Source organism: Eulemur rufifrons, chromosome 29 (genome assembly GCF_041146395.1).
Source record: "Eulemur rufifrons isolate Redbay chromosome 29, OSU_ERuf_1, whole genome shotgun sequence".
Lineage (NCBI taxonomy): Eukaryota > Metazoa > Chordata > Mammalia > Primates > Lemuridae > Eulemur > Eulemur rufifrons.
Genome location: NC_091011.1, coordinates 99,311,130 through 99,329,549, shown reverse-complemented (window position 1 = coordinate 99,329,549; position 18,420 = coordinate 99,311,130). Strand labels below are relative to the sequence as shown.

The window sequence follows — 18,420 nt, the reverse complement described above, 5'->3', positions numbered from 1 at the left end:
CTTATTAAACTTTGCAAAGTTGCTGCGAATATTACTGCTTAGCAATGTATGACAGATACATTATTATATCTGTATATTAGATATTTTTCTCATAGTAACTTATATGTTGCAAAATTTATAATTAGATTAGCATAAGCTAAGTCTGAAACTTTCACATTTATTCTGGTTGATAAAGTTAATTTTTTGTATTTAGTTATTTAGATTGAAAAAAGCTGGTCAATCAATATATAATAAAACGCATCTAATTTTATGACAAACTAAAGTAGTTGGTATTCAGAACCTTTCTGGATTCAGAATTCTGGATTCCGGATTCTGAATCATTTTCTTAGTTGTCCAGTAGACATTGCTGCTTGTTATGATCTGTTGATAAAGATTTCTTTAATTAGCTTTTGATAACTGTCTTAGCTTTGTAAGTGTATTGGTTAGTCAGAGTAGATACTTTTTTATATGTGAACTTTCACCTAAGGCAAAGTTTTATTTTTAACTTTTGATTTCCAGAGAATGTGAATTTGTACTTTTTACTGTATAAAAGGGACGTATATGGTAGAAAGGTAAATTCTGGAAGCATGTACATTTATAGGTCAGCAACAAGACAAGCTTCCTTTTGTGCTACGAATGATAGTTCTTTTTTTCCTTCTGAATATAAAAATATAGTGGACCCTTAACATTTAAGGATTTATTTTCATGGTTGTAACTGTTTGAGAGCAATCTTTGAGGCTCCTTGACATGTGGTAATTTGTGATTTTTGTGAGGCTAAAATGACTTGTGTACTCGGTGAGGCAGGTGCATGAAGTGAGCCTGCAGCTGTGTGAGCCGGCCCTGCGTCCCCATCTCCATTCAGCTTTGTTGTTTCCTGCCCTTTTAATGCGTTTTGTGGAGGAAGTTATATGATACGGGGATATGGAGAACTTTGAGTTTCATAAAGGTGTTTAAATATATGCTTTGTGATTTTTAGAGGACTATATGTGCTCCTTATGGAAGACTTAGAATATGCAGAAAAGTAGGGAGAAAAAAATGATCCAAATTCTGCTACATTCATATCGTTAATAAATTGGTATATTGATTTCCAATTTATTTTTTATGCCTACTTTTTTGTCATTGTCATTTTTATATATTTTTAAAGTCATATGTATGCAAGTTTTTGTTGTAGAAGCCTTTTTTTGGTGAAATTAATCAGAATAATTCTTTAAGGAAATGTTTGAGAGCTAATTTTAGCTATAACTCACATCATTTTCTTGTCTTTGTGTAGTCTAAATGCTGGTGTACCTCAGAATTTTTCAGTTTTTTGGTACCATTTATTTCATTTTAAGACAGGTCCGGGAAGAGGCACTGACATTTGTTTAACATTTTAGGTGTTATTTCTCTTCTGTTCTTTATCGGAGCCCTCTGAGGTGTAGCCTGTTGTACACATATGAGGAAACTGAGTGACAGAGTTGCAGTCCCCTCTCAGTGTCATAGATAGCTGAAACGTATTAATGCAAACCAGGCTTGTAGACAAAGTGCCACTCACCCAGACATCTGCCATCATGACTGTTGAGGTTTTTTAAATCACAAATAATGTGAATACCTTGGTTTTGTTAGAGTACATTATAGTATGCTAACTACACAGAGTACATTCAGTGTTTTACTGAAACTAGATTTTTAAAAACCTTTCTGTAGTTGAAAGTGTTTTGGTGTTTTAAGAACGCTTGAGTGTTCATATGTAACCCACATGTAAACAACTGAGAAAACAGATGTAGAAATGTTTTGTTCTGTTTTACTGTCTTACAAACTGATCACAGGCTCAACGAAACCTTTTGTTTTACATGGTTGGATAGAATTAATGGGATAGCATAGTCATTATTCCCCTTAGTAAAATCTTGTTAAAGTGATATGTTCTTTTTGGCAGATAATATTTACAAAATTCAAAGTATGTACCTTTTTCACCCAGAATGTTAAGTATGAGATATCATATAGTAATGTAGAAAGAGCAAGAGATCTGGAATCTAAGCCCAGGCCTATCATTTGTAAGTTATGGAATTTGTGGGGAATTTACTGATTCTCTTTTTAAAAAGAGTTCAGTTTATGAGTGAGTTACAGAAGGGGATCTTAGATTCTTTTCTGTGCCAAATTTCTATGTTTCTACAGAATTTTTGGTGTACTAAAATAAAAGTAAACTTTTGTTTATTTTGAACAATTCTTAAGTTCAGGTTCTTTTTTTTTTTTTTTTTTCTGAGACAGAGTCTCGGTCTGTTGCCCAGGCTAGAGTGCCATGGCATCAGCCTAGCTCACAGCAACCTCAAACTCCTGGGCTTAAGCAATCCTTCTGCCTCAGCCTCCTGAGTAGCTGGGACTACAGGCATGCGCCACCATGCCCAGCTAATTTTTTTCTATATATATATTTTTTAGCTGTCTAGATCATTTCTTTCTATTTTTTTTTTTTTTAGTAGAGATGGGGTCTCACTCTTGCTCAGGCTGGTCTCAAACTCCTGACCTCAAACGATCCTCCCGCCTTGGCCTCCCAGAGTGCTAGGATTACAGGCGTGAGCCACTGCGCCCAGCCTAAGTTCAGGTTCTTAACAAACATTATATTTATGCTAGTTAAATATTTTATTTAAATAAAGATCTTTTAGTCCAGAAACAGAAAGAGAGTTCCTTTCAATCTAAAGCAATTCTTTGTCTGGAGAAGATATAAAACGAGGACCTTTTTTTCCTAAGCAGTGATGTTTTTCTGTATGTGAATTAAAAGCAGGTATTGAACAGCGTAACCCAAGTGAGGCTTTGCAATTATTTCATAATTATTTTTAAAATATTTCTAGCATACCATCATTTCAGTAGATAGCACTTTCTAAATGTATCAAAGAACATAATGGAAAGGGTTTGGAAAAAGGAGAGAAAAGAATAAGCTTGATAGTATTTGTGAAGTGTCTTGGAGTCCCATTGTAGAAGTGCATATTGGAACAGTTAAATTTTAGGAATTTAGAGCAAGAGAATAAAGAGAATGGATATGTCACAATATTTCCATCTAGTAAGAGAAAACTAAGACATACGAGTTGATATTTGTTCTTTTTATAATAAACAGAGACTTTATTTTGTTGTTGAGTTGTACATTTAAAGAATTTTTAAAAAGGGCTAGGGATATCAGTGAGTATTTGGGGGAGGTCAACTTGAAATAGAGTAGGTAACTATAGGTTAAGAAACATTTTTTTAATGATAAACAAATCCATTAGCATAGCTAGGTAGTAAAGAGTAAGCACTCTGCTGCGATGTTTTATGCCTAGAGCTTTCCCTGTATTGTTTTATCAAGAACTATGTACAAGTCAAAAAAGAAAAAAAAAGAAAAAAAAAAAAAAGAACTATGATTCAGACATGGAGTAGGAAAAATGAGGAAGACCAATATTCAAGTGTTGGTAGAGAAACACTTCAAAAACTAAATATAGTCTGGCTGACATGGAGTAAGAGGGACTGCATCACCCTGCCACCTGAAACAATCTGGTTTTCAAGAAGCTATAGGCAATGAAGGATAATCCTCGAGAGATGGGAGACGAACAAGGTGTTGCCTGGAGAGAGTGTCCAGGTCAGTGTGGAGAGAGGGAACCCAGGTGGAGCTGAGCCGTGTTCTGGATTTGAGGAGAAAAGATGGGGATTCAGAGAGGCCAAGTAGGCTAGAGTTCTCCAGGCAGAGTACTGGAGAGAGAGTGCATGGAGAAACATTATTTTACACTGATGGATGGAATTAATGGGATATCATATTCTCAGTTCAAACATTTCCCTTAGTAAAATCTTATTAAACTGATGTTCTCTTGTGGCAAGCAAAGGCCCTCTGTGTGGTCTCACAGGCAGAATTCAAGGTGTTCTCAGGGTTGCATTCCTTATTGGAGGCTCTGGGGGAGAATTTGCTTCCAGGCTCATTCAGATTGTTGGCTGAATTTGGTTCTTTGTGGTTGTAGGACTGAGGGTCTTTGCTCCTAGAGACTGCTTGCCTCTTTTCTCATGTTTTCCACGTGACTCTCTTTAGCAAAGGTGGGTCAAGTTCTCCCGGAAAGTCCTTTTTGCCATATTTACTGAGTTGAATAGTGTTCCCCCAAAATTCAGGTCCACTCAGGACCTCAGAATGTGACCTTATTTGAAAATAAGGTCTTTGCAGACATAATTCGTTAAGATGAGGTCATACTGGATTAGGGAGGACCCTAATCCAGTGTCGTGTTTTTATAAAAAGATAAAACAGAGACATAGGCGGCACACAGGGAAGAAGACCATGTGAAAAGAGAGGCCAAAATTGGAATATTATGGCTGGGTATGGTGGCTCACGCCTATAATCCCAGCACTTTGGGAGGCTAATGTAGGAGGATTGCTTGAGGCCAGGAGTTGGAGACCAACCTGGGCAACATAGCAAGACCCTGTCTCTGAAAAAGAAAAAAAACTGGATGTGGTGGTGCACACCTGTATTTCTAGCTACTCAAGAGGCTGAGAGAGGGGGAATCACTTGAGTCCAAGAGTTTGAGGTTGCAGTGACCCATGATCATGCCACTGCACTCCAGCCTGGGCAACAGAGCTTTCCAAAGGCTCCATCTCCAAATACTATCACATTGGGGATTAGAGTTTCAATTTATGAATTTTGGGGGGGCACAAAAACATTGTAACAACAATATTGTTAGGATGTCAGTTCTCCCCCAGTTGATCTACAGATTCAACACAATGCCAGTCAAAATCCCAGCAGGCTTTTTGTTTTTGGTAGAAATTGACAAGCTCATCTAAAATTCAGATGAGAATTTAATGGACTTAGTGTAGCCTCAGCAACTTTGAAAGAGACCAAAGTTGGAGGATTTAAGTATATCTGACTTAAAGGTTATTTTAAGGGTACATTAATCAGGACCGTGTGGTATCAGCAAAGAGATAAACATACCAACTCAGTAGAATAGATTCATACATACATTGTGGATTGATTTTTGACAAAGGTGCTAAGGGAATTTAGTGGAAAAAGGATGCTCCTTTCAACAATTGGTGCTGGAACAATTGGTTAATTATAGGTAAAAGATGAACTTCAATCCATACTTGACACCATAATCAAAAAGTCGCCCAAAGCATCATAGACTTAAATGTCAATCCTAAAGCTATAAAACTTACAGAAAAAAACACAGGTGAAAATCTTTGTGACATTGAGCTAGGCCATAATTTTTTGGGTAAGTTATCAAAAGCACAATCTGTAAAAGAAAACATTGATAAATTAGACTTTAAGACATTTTGTTCTTTGGAAAGTACTATTAAGAGAATGAAAAGAGATGCCACAGATTAGGAGAGAATATCTACAAATCACATACTTGATAAAGGACTTGTATTCGGAATATATAAAGAACTTGCCATTTCAGCTAGCTCAAGGGGGAGTTAAAAAAAACAAAACAAACTTGCCCAACTCAGTAATAACAATAAAAAAAAAAAAAACAACCCAATGAAAAACTTAGCAACACATTTGAAGAGACGCTTTGCTAAAAATGACAAATGGACGGCAAATAAGCTCATGAGCAGATGTTCACATCATAATTAGGGAAATGCAACTTAAAAAGCAATGAGATAGATACTACTACACACTTGTTAGAATGGCTAAAACCAAAAAAAGACTGCCCATATTATGTTTGATGAGAATGTGGATGAACTTGAACTCTGCTGGCGGGATTGTGAAATACGACAACTATGGTAAACATTTGGGCATTTTCTTAAAATGTTAAAATGTATACTCACAATATGACCCAGCCATTCTATGCCCACATGTTTACCCAGAATAAATGATAGCTTATGTCCATACAGAGATTTGTACATGAGTGTTTACGACAGTGTTATTTTTAGTAGCTGCAAATTGGGAACAGAACAGAGACTTGTTTGCAGGTGAATGGATACAATCCAATAACAATTCAGTCTGATCCATGCTCCTGGTACACATCACAGTGTTGAAAATCCCCAGGTAATTGTGATAGATAACCACAGCCAGCCAAAACAAGGGTAGGTACCATATGACCTTTTATACAGAGTTCTAGAAAGTACAGTCTTGTCTTCAGTGCAGAGTCAGTGGGGGGCTGGGGCTGGGGCTGGGGCTGAGGTGGGAGTGACAGGAGGGAAGGGTACGAGAAACCTTGGGGTGATGGATATGTATGTTCATTAGCTTAAGTGTGATGGTGTCACTGGCGCTTCATGTCAAAACTTACCAACTTGTACACTTTATGTATAGTTTATTTTATGTCAGTTATAGCTCGGTAAAACTTAAAAATTAATATTTTAAATTTTTTGTATATGTTGTGATTTTGTTCATTTTGTGCTGACAATTGATGATTAATTCTAAAACTACTTAGTTTGGCCTGTGACCTTTTCCTGAGAGGCTGTTTCCTTGTTAACACTTAGCTATATAGAATGTAATATTGTTGGTTCATGCAGTTCATATTTGGTGATTCCTCAGCACTGAAACAGGCATTGGAGAATCAAAATGAGGAAGAGAAACGTATACATGCTTCATAGAATTTAGATCTAGAGATTTATAATGATAAAATTGCAGGCATCTATAAAGAATATGAGAAGTTTGGGATCTGATGGGATTTGGGTTGCCTACAAACATTTAACAGTGTATTAGAAAGAGTGGCGTAGGATTGTCTAGCTCTGAGACAAGGGCATGTTTCTGAACTTGAAGGCCGTCTGTAATATGGAGGACCTACCTTGTCATAAAGGATTAGGGTAGTACCCTAAAGTATCCAGAACAATGCCTGCTACGTCAGATACTTAACAAATACAGGCACACCTTGGAGATGATGCGGGTTCGGTTGCAGAGCACCTCTGTAAAGTGAATAGGTGACTGATCAGAGTGGTGGTTGCTGAAGGTTAAGGTGGCTGTGGACATTTCTTAAAATAAGACAACAGTGAAGTTTGCCACGTGGATTGACTGTTCCTTTCACAAAAGCTTTCTCTGTAGCATGCACTGCTGTTTGATAGCATGAAAGGAGTCTTTTTTTCTGAGCAGTAGGTCTCAACAGTGGGCTTAAACTAGTCAGTAAACCACAAATGCTGTCTGTCATCCAGGCTTTGTTGTGAGCACACGAAGAGTAGATTTAGTATAATTTTTAAGGACTTTAGGATTTTTGGAATGGTAAACGAGCATCTTGCTTCAACTTAAAGTCACCAGCTGCATGAGCCCCTAATAAGCAAGTCAGCTTGTCTTTGAAGCTGGGCATTGACTTCTCTCTAGCTATGAAAGTCCTATGTGGCATCTTCTTTCAACATAAGGCCGTTTTGTCTATATTGAAAATCTGTTCAGTGTAGCCACCTTCATCAATGAGCTTGGTTAGATCTTCCAGGTAACTTGCTGCAGCTTGTATATTAGCACTTGCTGCTTCACTTTGAACTGAAGACTTGTTTCCTTAAATCTCGTGACCCAACTTCTGTTAGCTTCCAACTTTTCTTATGCAGCTTCCTCACCTCTCTCAGCCTTCATAGAATTGAAGAGAGTTAGGTGTTTGCTGTGGATTAGGCTTTGGTTTAAGGCTGTGATCCCCAACCCCCAGGCCATACATGGACCAGGATGGGTACTGATCCGTGGCCTGTTAGGAACCAGGCCACACAGCAGGAGGTGAGTGGTGGGCAAGTGAGGGAAGCTTTGTCTGTATTTACAGCTGTCCCCCATTGCTTGCATCATTGCCTGAGCTCCACCTCCTGTCAGATCAGCAGTTGCATTAGATTCTCATAGTGCGGACCCTGCTATAAATTGTGCATGCGAGGGATTTAGGTTGCGCACTTTATGAGAATCTAATGCCTGATGATCTCGGGTGGAGCTGAGGTGGTGATGCTAGTGCTGGGGAGCAACTGCAAATACGGATTGTCGTTAGCAAAGAGGTCTGACTGCACAATAAATGTAATGCGCTTGCATCATCCTGAAACCATGTCCCCCTCATGTCTGTGGAAAAATTGTCTTCCGTGAAACTGGTCCCTGGTGCCAAAAAGGTTGGGGACTGCTGGCTGAAGGGAATGTTGTAGCTGATTTAATCTATGCAGAGCACTAAAACAACTCCATATCAACAATAAGGCTGTTTTGCTTCTTAACATTAGTGTGTTCACTGGAGGAGCACTTTTAATTTCCTTCGAGAACTTTTTCTTTGCATTCACAATGTGGCTAACTTTGGTGCAAGAGGCCTAGCTTTTGACACACCTTCCTCACTAAGTTCTATCATTTCTAGCTTTTGATTTAAAGTGATAGACATATGACTCTTCCTTTCACTTGAATACTGAGAGGCCACTGTAGGGTTATTGATTGGCTTAATTTCAATATTCTTGTGTCTCAGGGAATAGAGAGGCCCAAGGACGAGGAGCAAGAAGGAGAAAGATGGGGCAACAGCTGGTCAGTGGAGCAGAACACACACAGCTTTTATCAAGTTTGCTTTTTTTATGGGCATGATTTGTGGCGCCCCAAAGAAATTGCAATAGTAACACCAAAAACCAGTCGTCGTAGATCACCATAACAGATATAATAATAATGAAAATGTTTGACATATTGTGAAAATTACCAATATAAGACACAGAGACATGAGGTGAGCACATGCTGTTGGGAAAATGATAGATCTGCTCGAGGCAGAGTTGCCGCAGACCTTCCATTTGTGAAATGCAACGTCTGGGGAGCAGAGTCAAGCGAAGCACAAGGAGCCCATAGGCGCCTGCAGTGGGGAATCGTTTTTATAGTTTTGTGAAAGGACTGTGAGATATTTAATTGGGTTAAAACTGTCTTATGTAAATTGAGTACAATCCTTGACACATTGACTCTCTTATAACACAAATGATTTATTTGTTTTTTTTTTTTTTTTGAGACAGAGTCTCACTTTGTTGCCCAGGCTAGAGTGAGTGCCGTGGCGTCAGCCTAGCTCACAGCAACCTCAAACTCCTGAGCTCAAGGGATCCTCCTGTCTCAGCCTCCCGAGTAGTTGGGACTACAGGCATGCACCACCATGCCCGGCTAATTTTTTCGATATATATATTTTTAGCTGTCCATATGATTTCTTTCTATTTTTAGTAGAGATGGGGTCTCGCTCTTGCTCAGGCTGGTCTCGAACTCCTGAGCTCAAACGATCCGCCCACCTCGGCCTCCCAGAGTGCTAGGATTACAGGCGTGAGCCACCGCGCCCGGCCCACAAATGATTTAAAACGGGCATTTCTCTTTTTTCTACCATGCCTAAACAAAGCAACATATTAATAATCATGTTTCTCTAGTCTACTAAAGAATAATAATTTGTTATGTAATAACTTACATAATACTAATTATTGTTATACCTCACATATCTCCAAGTAAGTTACTTGGAGACCATGAAGAAGATAAAATTCTTTTGAGTAGTCAAAATAGAGACCAAAGACCATGCACTGTGGTTTGTGAACTGGACCTGAAGGGCACAGCTTTGATCCAGGCCTGTTTATTCTTACTCTAGATATTAATACAATTCTTTAAAAGTTGTGTATGTGGTTCCTGTACCCAGAGCCTACTGGGGGAGGGAGAGGGAGTTTCTGGACACGTGCAAATTGCTAGTAACAAAAGACAGGAGCTGATATACCTAGCAGATGGGGAGATGAAAGGGAAAACTCGAAAGTGAGCCTAGAGTCTCAGAAGGGCTGGTGGGTTGGTGTGGAGCTGGTAGCACTGTGTAGCTTCTGGTGATGTAACTGTTAATAAAAGCAAAAAAATTATTAAATATTTATTTTATGAAAGGCATTGAGCCAATTGTTATATATGCATTATTTTATTTAATACTTAACAGCTATATACACATCATTAGCCTCATAGAAGAGGAACCTGTGACTTAGCAAGATTGTCACATGGAAGTGCACACAGGACATGAACACAGGTTTGTCTGAAACTCAAAATGTGTGCATTTATCCATCATTCTTTGTGCCCTTCCACTTATTAGCACAGTGAAATAATTGACTCTAATTATAATCTTTTTGAATAAAAAAAGGGTTAAAATCTTTAGCTTTTTTTAAAGCCTAGAAAGTATAAAAGTATTTAAAAATAATTTTTATTTTAAATAGTTCAAATTGTAGTTTTTCCACAAAAACATGTTAAGACAGTTTTGTCTAAAAAATTTTGTGAAATATTTTATTTCTTGCAAAGATAAATTTGTTTATGTAGATTTTTGAGTAAGAAACTGAATGTATTAATTATATTACCTTATCTACTAAAGGAAATGAAGCTCTCTAGCTAACCTGTAAAGGTGCTGAATTAATTCTTTCTGTTTATATTTCATGCTATTGCAAAGAGAATTAGGGCACTTACGAAACATATAACATATAAGTTAATTTGCAACCAAAGTAGTTGGAGAATAGCTTACCTTGGCTCACTCTGTTCAGGTGGTCTTCACATATCTGCAACGCGAGTGCAATGAGGGCGAAGGTGCTGTGTTTGTGCATTAATGTATTTCCAGTGCTTTTAACACTGCAAATAAAGGTGTTGAAACATCAGTTGCCCATTTTCAAAAACATGGAATTATAATTGCATGCAGTACATTGAATTTATACTTAGCATAATTTTTATCATTGACTCTTGATTTTATAAACTTTTGCAAAGATTATAGCTATCATTTTGAAACTCAGTTTCAAATTTTAGTATTTTACCTATAAAAAATATGAGAGGGCAGGGTGCGGTGGCTCACGCCTGTAATCCCAGCACTCTGGGAGGCCGAGGTGGGAGGATCACTCGAGGTCAGGAGTTCAAGACCAGCCTGAGCAAGAGCAAGACCCCGTCTCTACTAAAAAAATAGAAAGAAATTATCTGGCCAACAAAAAATATATATCGAAAAAATTAGCCGGGCATGGTGGCGCATGCCTCTAGTCCCAGCTACTCGGGAGGCTGAGGCAGGAGGATCGCTTGAGCCCAGGAGTTGGAGGTTGCCGTGAGCTAAGCTGATGCCACGGCACTCTAGCCCGAGCAACAGAGCAAGACTCTGTCTCAAAACAAAAAACAAACAAACAAAAAAATGAGATGTTGGGCTGGATACCCTCCCAATGACATACCGTAAGGGCTCTAACTTTTAACTAAATTTGTTCTTATTATTTTAGTTGCCATTTATTGTGGTTTTATAGAATAGTGCAGAATGAGCCAAATGGGTAAAAGATCATGTAAACATGCCTGCCTGCCTCTGTTACTTTTTCTTTCCCACTATGAATTGTTTACTAGAACTTCTGTGTTGTAGTGGTTTTTTTATTAATAAAATCCCGGGAATTAGAGTCAGAATCTTGGCAGGTTGCACAGCCTGTGCCTCTGTCATATTGGGGCCTTCATGTTACCTGCCTCTTGCAGTTGCTATGATGAGTAAATGGGTTCATATAATATTTGTAAATCACTTAGAATAGTGGTTGGCACATAAAGGCTCAATAAATGCTAATTATTATTTTTAGGGTTTTTATGATGCTTAAATTAAATGGGCTTATGCATGTAAAATGTTTAGTAGAGTATCTGGCATTTATTAAGTGTTCAACCAATACTAGTGGTTCTACTTTAAATATTCCAGTGCCTATATATCTAAACAAGCTGTGTTTTTGGATCTCTGCACATATCATATCTTTAGTGAGTTTATTTTAGGGCATGAGGGAAAAACTATTAGTTTTTATGTTAGCTTTTCCCAGTAGGTATAAGTTACAAAGTTTAAAAAATGTTAAATAAATATGTACTGTAATTATTTTCTGATTTCTAATTTAGGTCATTTGTTATTCAAGTTTATGTTTATTTTTACTATTAAAAAGTAGAGATCTTGATTAATATCACAATTTAGGGAACTTTGTAAAGGCCTGTCAATATCTAACCTGTTTTCTTCTTTTCTTGTTATCTTCTTTGTAGGTCTGTGGAATCTTGCTTCTCTTTTTTCCAACCTTTGTTTATTTGTATTGATGCCCTTTGCCTTTTTCTTTCTGGAATCAGAAGGTTTTGCTGGCTTGAAAAAGGTGAGTGAATCTAGTTTTGGAGTTAAATTTGTTAAATGAGGAACTAAATTTCATTCATGTAGAACTGGAAAAAGTTGGGTTAAATCATTTGAATGGAATATAAAAAGTTCAGTTAATAAGTAATAATATTAACATACAACAATAACAATAATAGCACACATTGAATTATTTTGCATGTCCATGGGGAATAGTCATCTTTTAGTACCTGTGCATAATTTTATAGTATGCATAAACTTAGTGGAGTATTCTTTTGTGGAATGGGTAAACCTGATATAATAGCTGTTATTCTTTTCTTGGGATTCTTTTCGATTCTTTCTTAAACTAAACTCATTTAGTTTAAAGCATGGCATAAAATTCTAAAAATCTTAAAATGTATCTTGATGTAAAAATTATTTCATATCCAATATTTTCAGGCTATTAGCATGTTAAAAAATGAAACATTAGATGGTCAAACTCCCAAGATACTGACAGTAACTGATTTTGTGTGAATGTGGAAGGTGTAGAAGTGGGCAGACCGGGAGACCTGGCAAAAGCATTTTACAAAATTAATCAAGACTTCCAAGTGGTAAAAACTTAATCTATTTTTAAATATAGCGTTTTAAAGTTAAAGAAACAAAGTTTATATTTATAGCCTATATAGATTTTTACCATAAATTTTTGGAATATAATGCAAAGACTTAAGTAACTAATCCATTTTGAGTGACTTAAACTTGAGAGAGTGAGTTCTAGTGTTACAGATTAGACACAGTACACCTTTTAAATTTTTAGTTCTGTTGGTGTTGTAAATATATGGAATACCTATATATCTTAAGATTGAATAATCCTATGATGCCAGTTAAATAAATTTGGCCTGGGAAGTTATAAACTGTATATGAATTATTGTTTCTTTTTATTTCCTATAACTTTATATAGGATCTTAGGAATGAAAGTGTTTAATCTAACACTTTAGCAGCTCTTCTGATTTTAAATCTGAGGTGTCACACATTTAAAATCTGTATATTCAAGGGTGCAGTGAAAGCATCACTGAGAAATTATGGTTTGAGTGTTGTTTCTGTGGGCTCACCTTTCTGTTTTCTAGCTGTCATTCTGTACAGCAGCAGTCTAGAACTGAACACTAACAGCTGGTTTCATACTTAGTAAGTGTACCAAGGTCAGAATGAGTGATTATATTTGGCAGTCAAACCTGACATTGAGAAAACTGGCTTTTATGTGCTGGAATTGCTTTTTATCATGATGTATTCTTAAGACTGGCAATTAAAATTAAGTCATCTATGTAATGTGAAAGAATTATATAGTTTCAGTTTAAGGAGCTGTTTGACTATTTATAATTTCTTAAAGAAATTATAGAAAGTCTTATTGCTGAAAGGGATTTAGTTTAAACTATCCTTTTATAAGGAGAAAACTAAGGTCCAAAGATATTAAGTGGTATTAAATTGTCTAAGAACCACGCATGCAAAATAGCAGGACTAGAACTGAAACTCAGTTGCTTCTGACCTTCCAAAGTGTTGGTGTCCTTCACATATCAACATTATGGAAAGCCCAGCTGAAGCCAGCAAGGAAGATGAGATGGTTCAGGATAAAATGAGGAGGAAAAAGGGAGGAGGGCCGTGGAACGCTGGCACAGGAAAGGAGCAGGGAAGGATTCTGAGCAGGTGTTGTCAGATAGTGTGAAAAAAAGAAAAAGGAGAGCGATCTCCTGGAAGCCAAAGGATGGAGAATTTTTAGGAGAATGGAATGTGAAATATTCATAGTTAAAGAGGGGCTGACAAGAACGAACAGTGAGAAGAAAGGAAGTCATTGGGAGACTCTTGAGAAGGCGATTTCTGTAGAATTTTGGAGCCAAAACTTTTGATGGATAGTCATTCATTCAACAGAGTTTTCTTAAGTAATTCCTAGTGATAGTTATTAATATTATGCTATTATAAGAGCTTACTGGGGACACAGATGAAAAGACGGGGCTCCTACCTTCAAAGGACAGACAGTGGGAGCAATGAGAGATGCAAACAAATAAGATAGATTTTGATGCACTTTTATGTAATGAGGTGCTGTGGGAAACACTGAAAGGAATGGATGTCTTGATTTGCCTGGGAATTGGGCAGGTGTCACAAGGTGAAGTCAGCCTAGACTTGGGCTAGGACTTGAAGGATGAGCAGGACTTTGCGAGAGTGTGGCCTTCCAGGCTCGGGCACAGGCCTGGAGTTCCGACAGAACTGAGGGATGGCTGGTGTTCAGGAGTGTGCTGGAGAATGGTGAGAGATGAGGGTGCACACGTGGCTCGTCAGGGTCAAACCCAGGAGGCCGGAGTCCTCTCTGCCAACGAGTTTGTATTGTGTGCCATAGACAACAGGGAGCTGGCAAAGGATTTTCTGAAAAGAATTTTTGCATGTACCATTTCGTTTAAGTATATTTAGACATAAACATGTTGTAGAGTTTCTACACATGTCATAAGGAAAGGAGTACATACTCCATGTAATGAGAAACACTGTTTTGTAGCTATGTCACCATATTGAGTCAGCCATGCACCTAGCTATGTTAAACAGGATGTTACAGCATATGTTGCTAAAATTGACATGTTGATGTTTGCTTTAAATATGCGAAATTCTTCCCTCTTTCTAACACGGCTCCTCTGTAATATTACCAAATACAAAAAACAACTGGTAAAGCTGTGTTAAATGTATTTTCATATTTGGTATTACAGGGGTATCTACCTAGTTTATGCTTTTTATAAAAATCTAGTTATTAGTTAAATAGATTATTTAAAAATTATTTATTTTTATTTTTTTTAATTATTTATTTTTAGACACAGGATTTCACTCTGTTGCCCAGGGTTTGAATTTGGTTTTTAATGCCATTAAAGGAAGGAGAGAGAAGGGGTTGTAGCTTGAAGGTAGAGAAGGTAAAATTCTTTTAAAGTAGGAGAGTCTGACGGTACTGGTATGCTGAGGAGAAGGGGCCAGGGAAGAGAGTTTGAAGGTACAAAGGTGAGAAAGGGTGGCTTTAGAGTCATACTGTCTGGGCAGGTTACTTCAGAAAGAAACCTCAGGTTTTCTTTCTGTAGATATTTGCCTTACTGTAATATTCTGATGTTTGAATGAGAAGTGATTATTTATGTAAAGGACATAGTCCAGGACTTCACTCAGTAAATGTTAACTACTGTTAAATTTTCTCTTCCTGCTCTGCCTGGAGGTAGTCTATAAATGCATTTGATTAATACTTATATTGTAGAAAATGTCAGCGTTATGTGGGATTCAGAGAGCAATTGAATACAGTACAGTCAGCTTTTAATTATTCACATTTTATTATCTCAGACAGTTTTAAAATTCCAAATTACTTTTCCCATTTTGAAATGGCATGTAACATTTTGTAATGCTCAGTTTGAACATCAAAGGTAGCATACTTTGAAACAAACCTGTTTGAAGACCAGGTACATTTTAGACCCTACTGGAAATGTCCAGAAAGCTTTAAAATTGAGCTAATCAAGGCATGTTATTTTAAAATATTCATATTTTTCAGTTTCAAAATCAATTACATGAAAGTTGCAAGGGTAATTAGTACTGTATAGTTAAGTCTAAATGTATGAAGTATACATTTGAGCCCTTCAATGTTATGTCTTTCTGTAATATAGAATCACTTGTTATTTACTTGGGTAGTTTCTAGGTAATATTTCTTAAGATATTTAGTTCTTTACACAGTACTATAGATTATATTAGTATTATTAACTTTGTTACTTTGTTGAATTTAATGTTATTATTAACCCTGGTCTTAAAATGTTTAACATACTTGGCTAACAAGTATATATATTTATATATATTCCCTTAAAGCTATTTGCTCATTGGTTACATTTGACACATCTAGTTTCTGAAGTGATGCTGAAAAGAGCTTAGAAACGTTTCTAATTGGCAGATGCAGCACAATAATTTGAGTAATGACAAACTTATAATATGGTTAAGTTTCCTTTTTTTTTTTTTTTCCTGTGGCCACCCTCCTGGTGCTGTTTTACTATGTCTAAGTCTGGTGTATTCCCTAAATGGCATATGGCCCCAGTGTACTCCCATGGATTCCCCTGGGCTGTCGCGGTTAAAACAGCTCCTTGCATATTGCGCCGAGAGGCGGAAATTGGCCACTGGCCATGGGCGGATGCAGAGCTTGAATTGAAAATCAAATTAAGCAGAATTTTCTACTTAGTTTTTAATTAAACCACTATGTTAATTCAAACAGGACATTTTAGGCCTGGGGGGTTGACTATGTCCTTTTAAGGGCCTTAAATAGCTTTTCTTCTTTCTTCTTACTGTGGCGTATGTTTCTGTTTTATTAGGACCATCTCCTTGCTATTCCCTTTCTTTATAATTCTCAAGCGTAAAAGACTATACGTGGTTTTTTGGTAAAGTAAATTTTTTTTTTTTTTTTTGTGAGAAGCTAACTTTTGTCTTGGAATTTAAACTTTCTGTTAGCAGTTAAATGTTTATCAAATTTGGATTATTTTGCTGTCATCTTATGTACTGTATTGTGTGTTATTTATGTTTATATGTATTTGAACCTGACCCCCTGTTTACATCTTAATTTTTCAACTCTGATAAAAAAGGTGTATCTGTTGGTTTTTGTTCTGCTTTGTGGTAGATGTGCTTTTTCTGCCGTTTTTGATCTTGGTCACTCAGTCGTCTGCTAGAGTATGTGGATCCAAGGGCTCGGGGAGCATCTCAGGGCAGACATCACGGCTGTTCTTACCACACCTCGGGTCAGCTGTACAATTTTCTCTTCCTTCTCTGCTTCAGAAAAGGCCTCTAGATCATCCAGATTAATGTCAGAAATGTTTTCTGATTGCATAGTGAACTCTGAAGGTGTAAGCTTCGGCCATTGTTTAAATGGGAGTTAGGAATATATTTGTTTTATATTATCGCTTAACATCTTATTTTGCGTTGAGATATTATGAGGAAAAAAATTCAATGACTTAGTGAAAGTGGGAAAAAAATTTTCTCCATATAATTGTTACATAAAGTTTAATGACAGATTAATTCATATACCCAAGATTTTGCTGGGAGTAAATTTATATTATACTTCACTTAATGCCTATCTTTGGTTTGAAGTCATGGCATAAAACTTAACATAAGTAACAGCAACATCCTGACCAATTATCGAAACCATCCAGACATCCCGAAATGTCCAGAACATAGCACACGGTCTGTAGGATTAAGAGGTTAATTCCTATAACTTCAAACAAAGTGCTTGATAATAAAAGCAAAAAGTACAAAATTTGAGGTAACTTCCTTTCTTAACTAATTAGACTGCCCAGGTGGAAGCGAAGAGCTCTGTGCCGGTGCTTGGAATGTCTATAAAGCTGAGCAACGTGACAGCACAATAGAGGAGGAACAAAGATTTTTTTAATATGTTTCTATCCTGTGTCACAGTTTGAAATTGTCCTGGTTTATGTCCCTTTTGGCAAACTTACATAAAAGTGACCTTGTACTGTATTTTATGACCAGATGACTTTCCCCCCAGTGGCTAATTTGTGTCAGGCCTCCATCTTAAGGAGACACAGAGTGAGGAGGAAGTCCAGCCTCTGTCTCCGAGAGCTTTCATTGCATTCTTTCATTATTTTTGCTCGTTTTTTGCCACTGATGATCCATAAATTGTTGGAAATGAGTGATTAAGGAAGTGCTGCTTAGTGTTAGTGGCACATGCGCATATTTGGCATGGTTCTGGTGGGTGAGAGGAAATCACAGACAAAAGGAAAGCCCCTGCTGGGAACCTTGCAAGGAAATTTAACTTGGGTCATGTTTTGATCTTGGTGTTTATTACAGAAAATGAAGTCATATCTCACTAACTATTGTTATGTGTTAATTTGATTTTCCCAACACCTTCAAGAAAAAAATCATAGAGTAATTTATTTATAGAAATCTGCTACCCTCCCCCAAATGGGACCATTAGTTTTTATCTTAGAAATAATATGGTTAAGAATTATTATTTTCAAAACATTCTATTCTGATAGTGCTGTAACACTTAAGCATTCTTTTGGAATTGTTATTCTACTGTAAAAGGCATTATAACAATGTAACGTGAACATTTGAAACATCAAATCTTGTCGTATAGTGATCTCAGAGAAAAAAATGCAATGCTACAATTTTGAGGGAAAGAATAAATTTATTTCATTTAAAAATTATTTAAGATTATGAAGGTTTTGTATTAAAAATCACTTAGCTCAGGAAGTGACATTAATTTTGTCACTGTTCTTAGTACAATTGCATGTGGGAGGGAACTAAATTATAGCTTCAATTACAGTATCTGTTATTGTTAAATAGCAGCTGTTTTGTTTTTTTAAACAGCACTCAGTTTCCATGTATACATTGTGATGGTATGATACTTTGAATTGGACCATTATATGGCACTTTCATCTTTCTTTCCATTTATCAAAAAATGAGAGATTTCTACTTAAGGCTAGATTGTCTCTTTATTTGCATTAATAGTGGCAAAAACCCTGAGCTTTGGTGT

General features: G+C 36.8%; 1 protein-coding gene across 2 annotated transcripts in view; it reads left to right on the top strand.

The window, feature by feature from the left end:
- LMBR1 (limb development membrane protein 1) overlaps positions 1 to 18,420 on the top strand; it is a 142,436-nt gene that overhangs the window by 38,851 nt on the left and 85,165 nt on the right. For both annotated transcript variants that reach the window (XM_069461722.1, XM_069461721.1), the window contains exon 5: positions 11,831 to 11,934. In XM_069461722.1, coding sequence (XP_069317823.1) covers positions 11,831 to 11,934 — 104 coding nt within the window. The remainder of the gene's footprint in view (positions 1 to 11,830; positions 11,935 to 18,420) is intronic.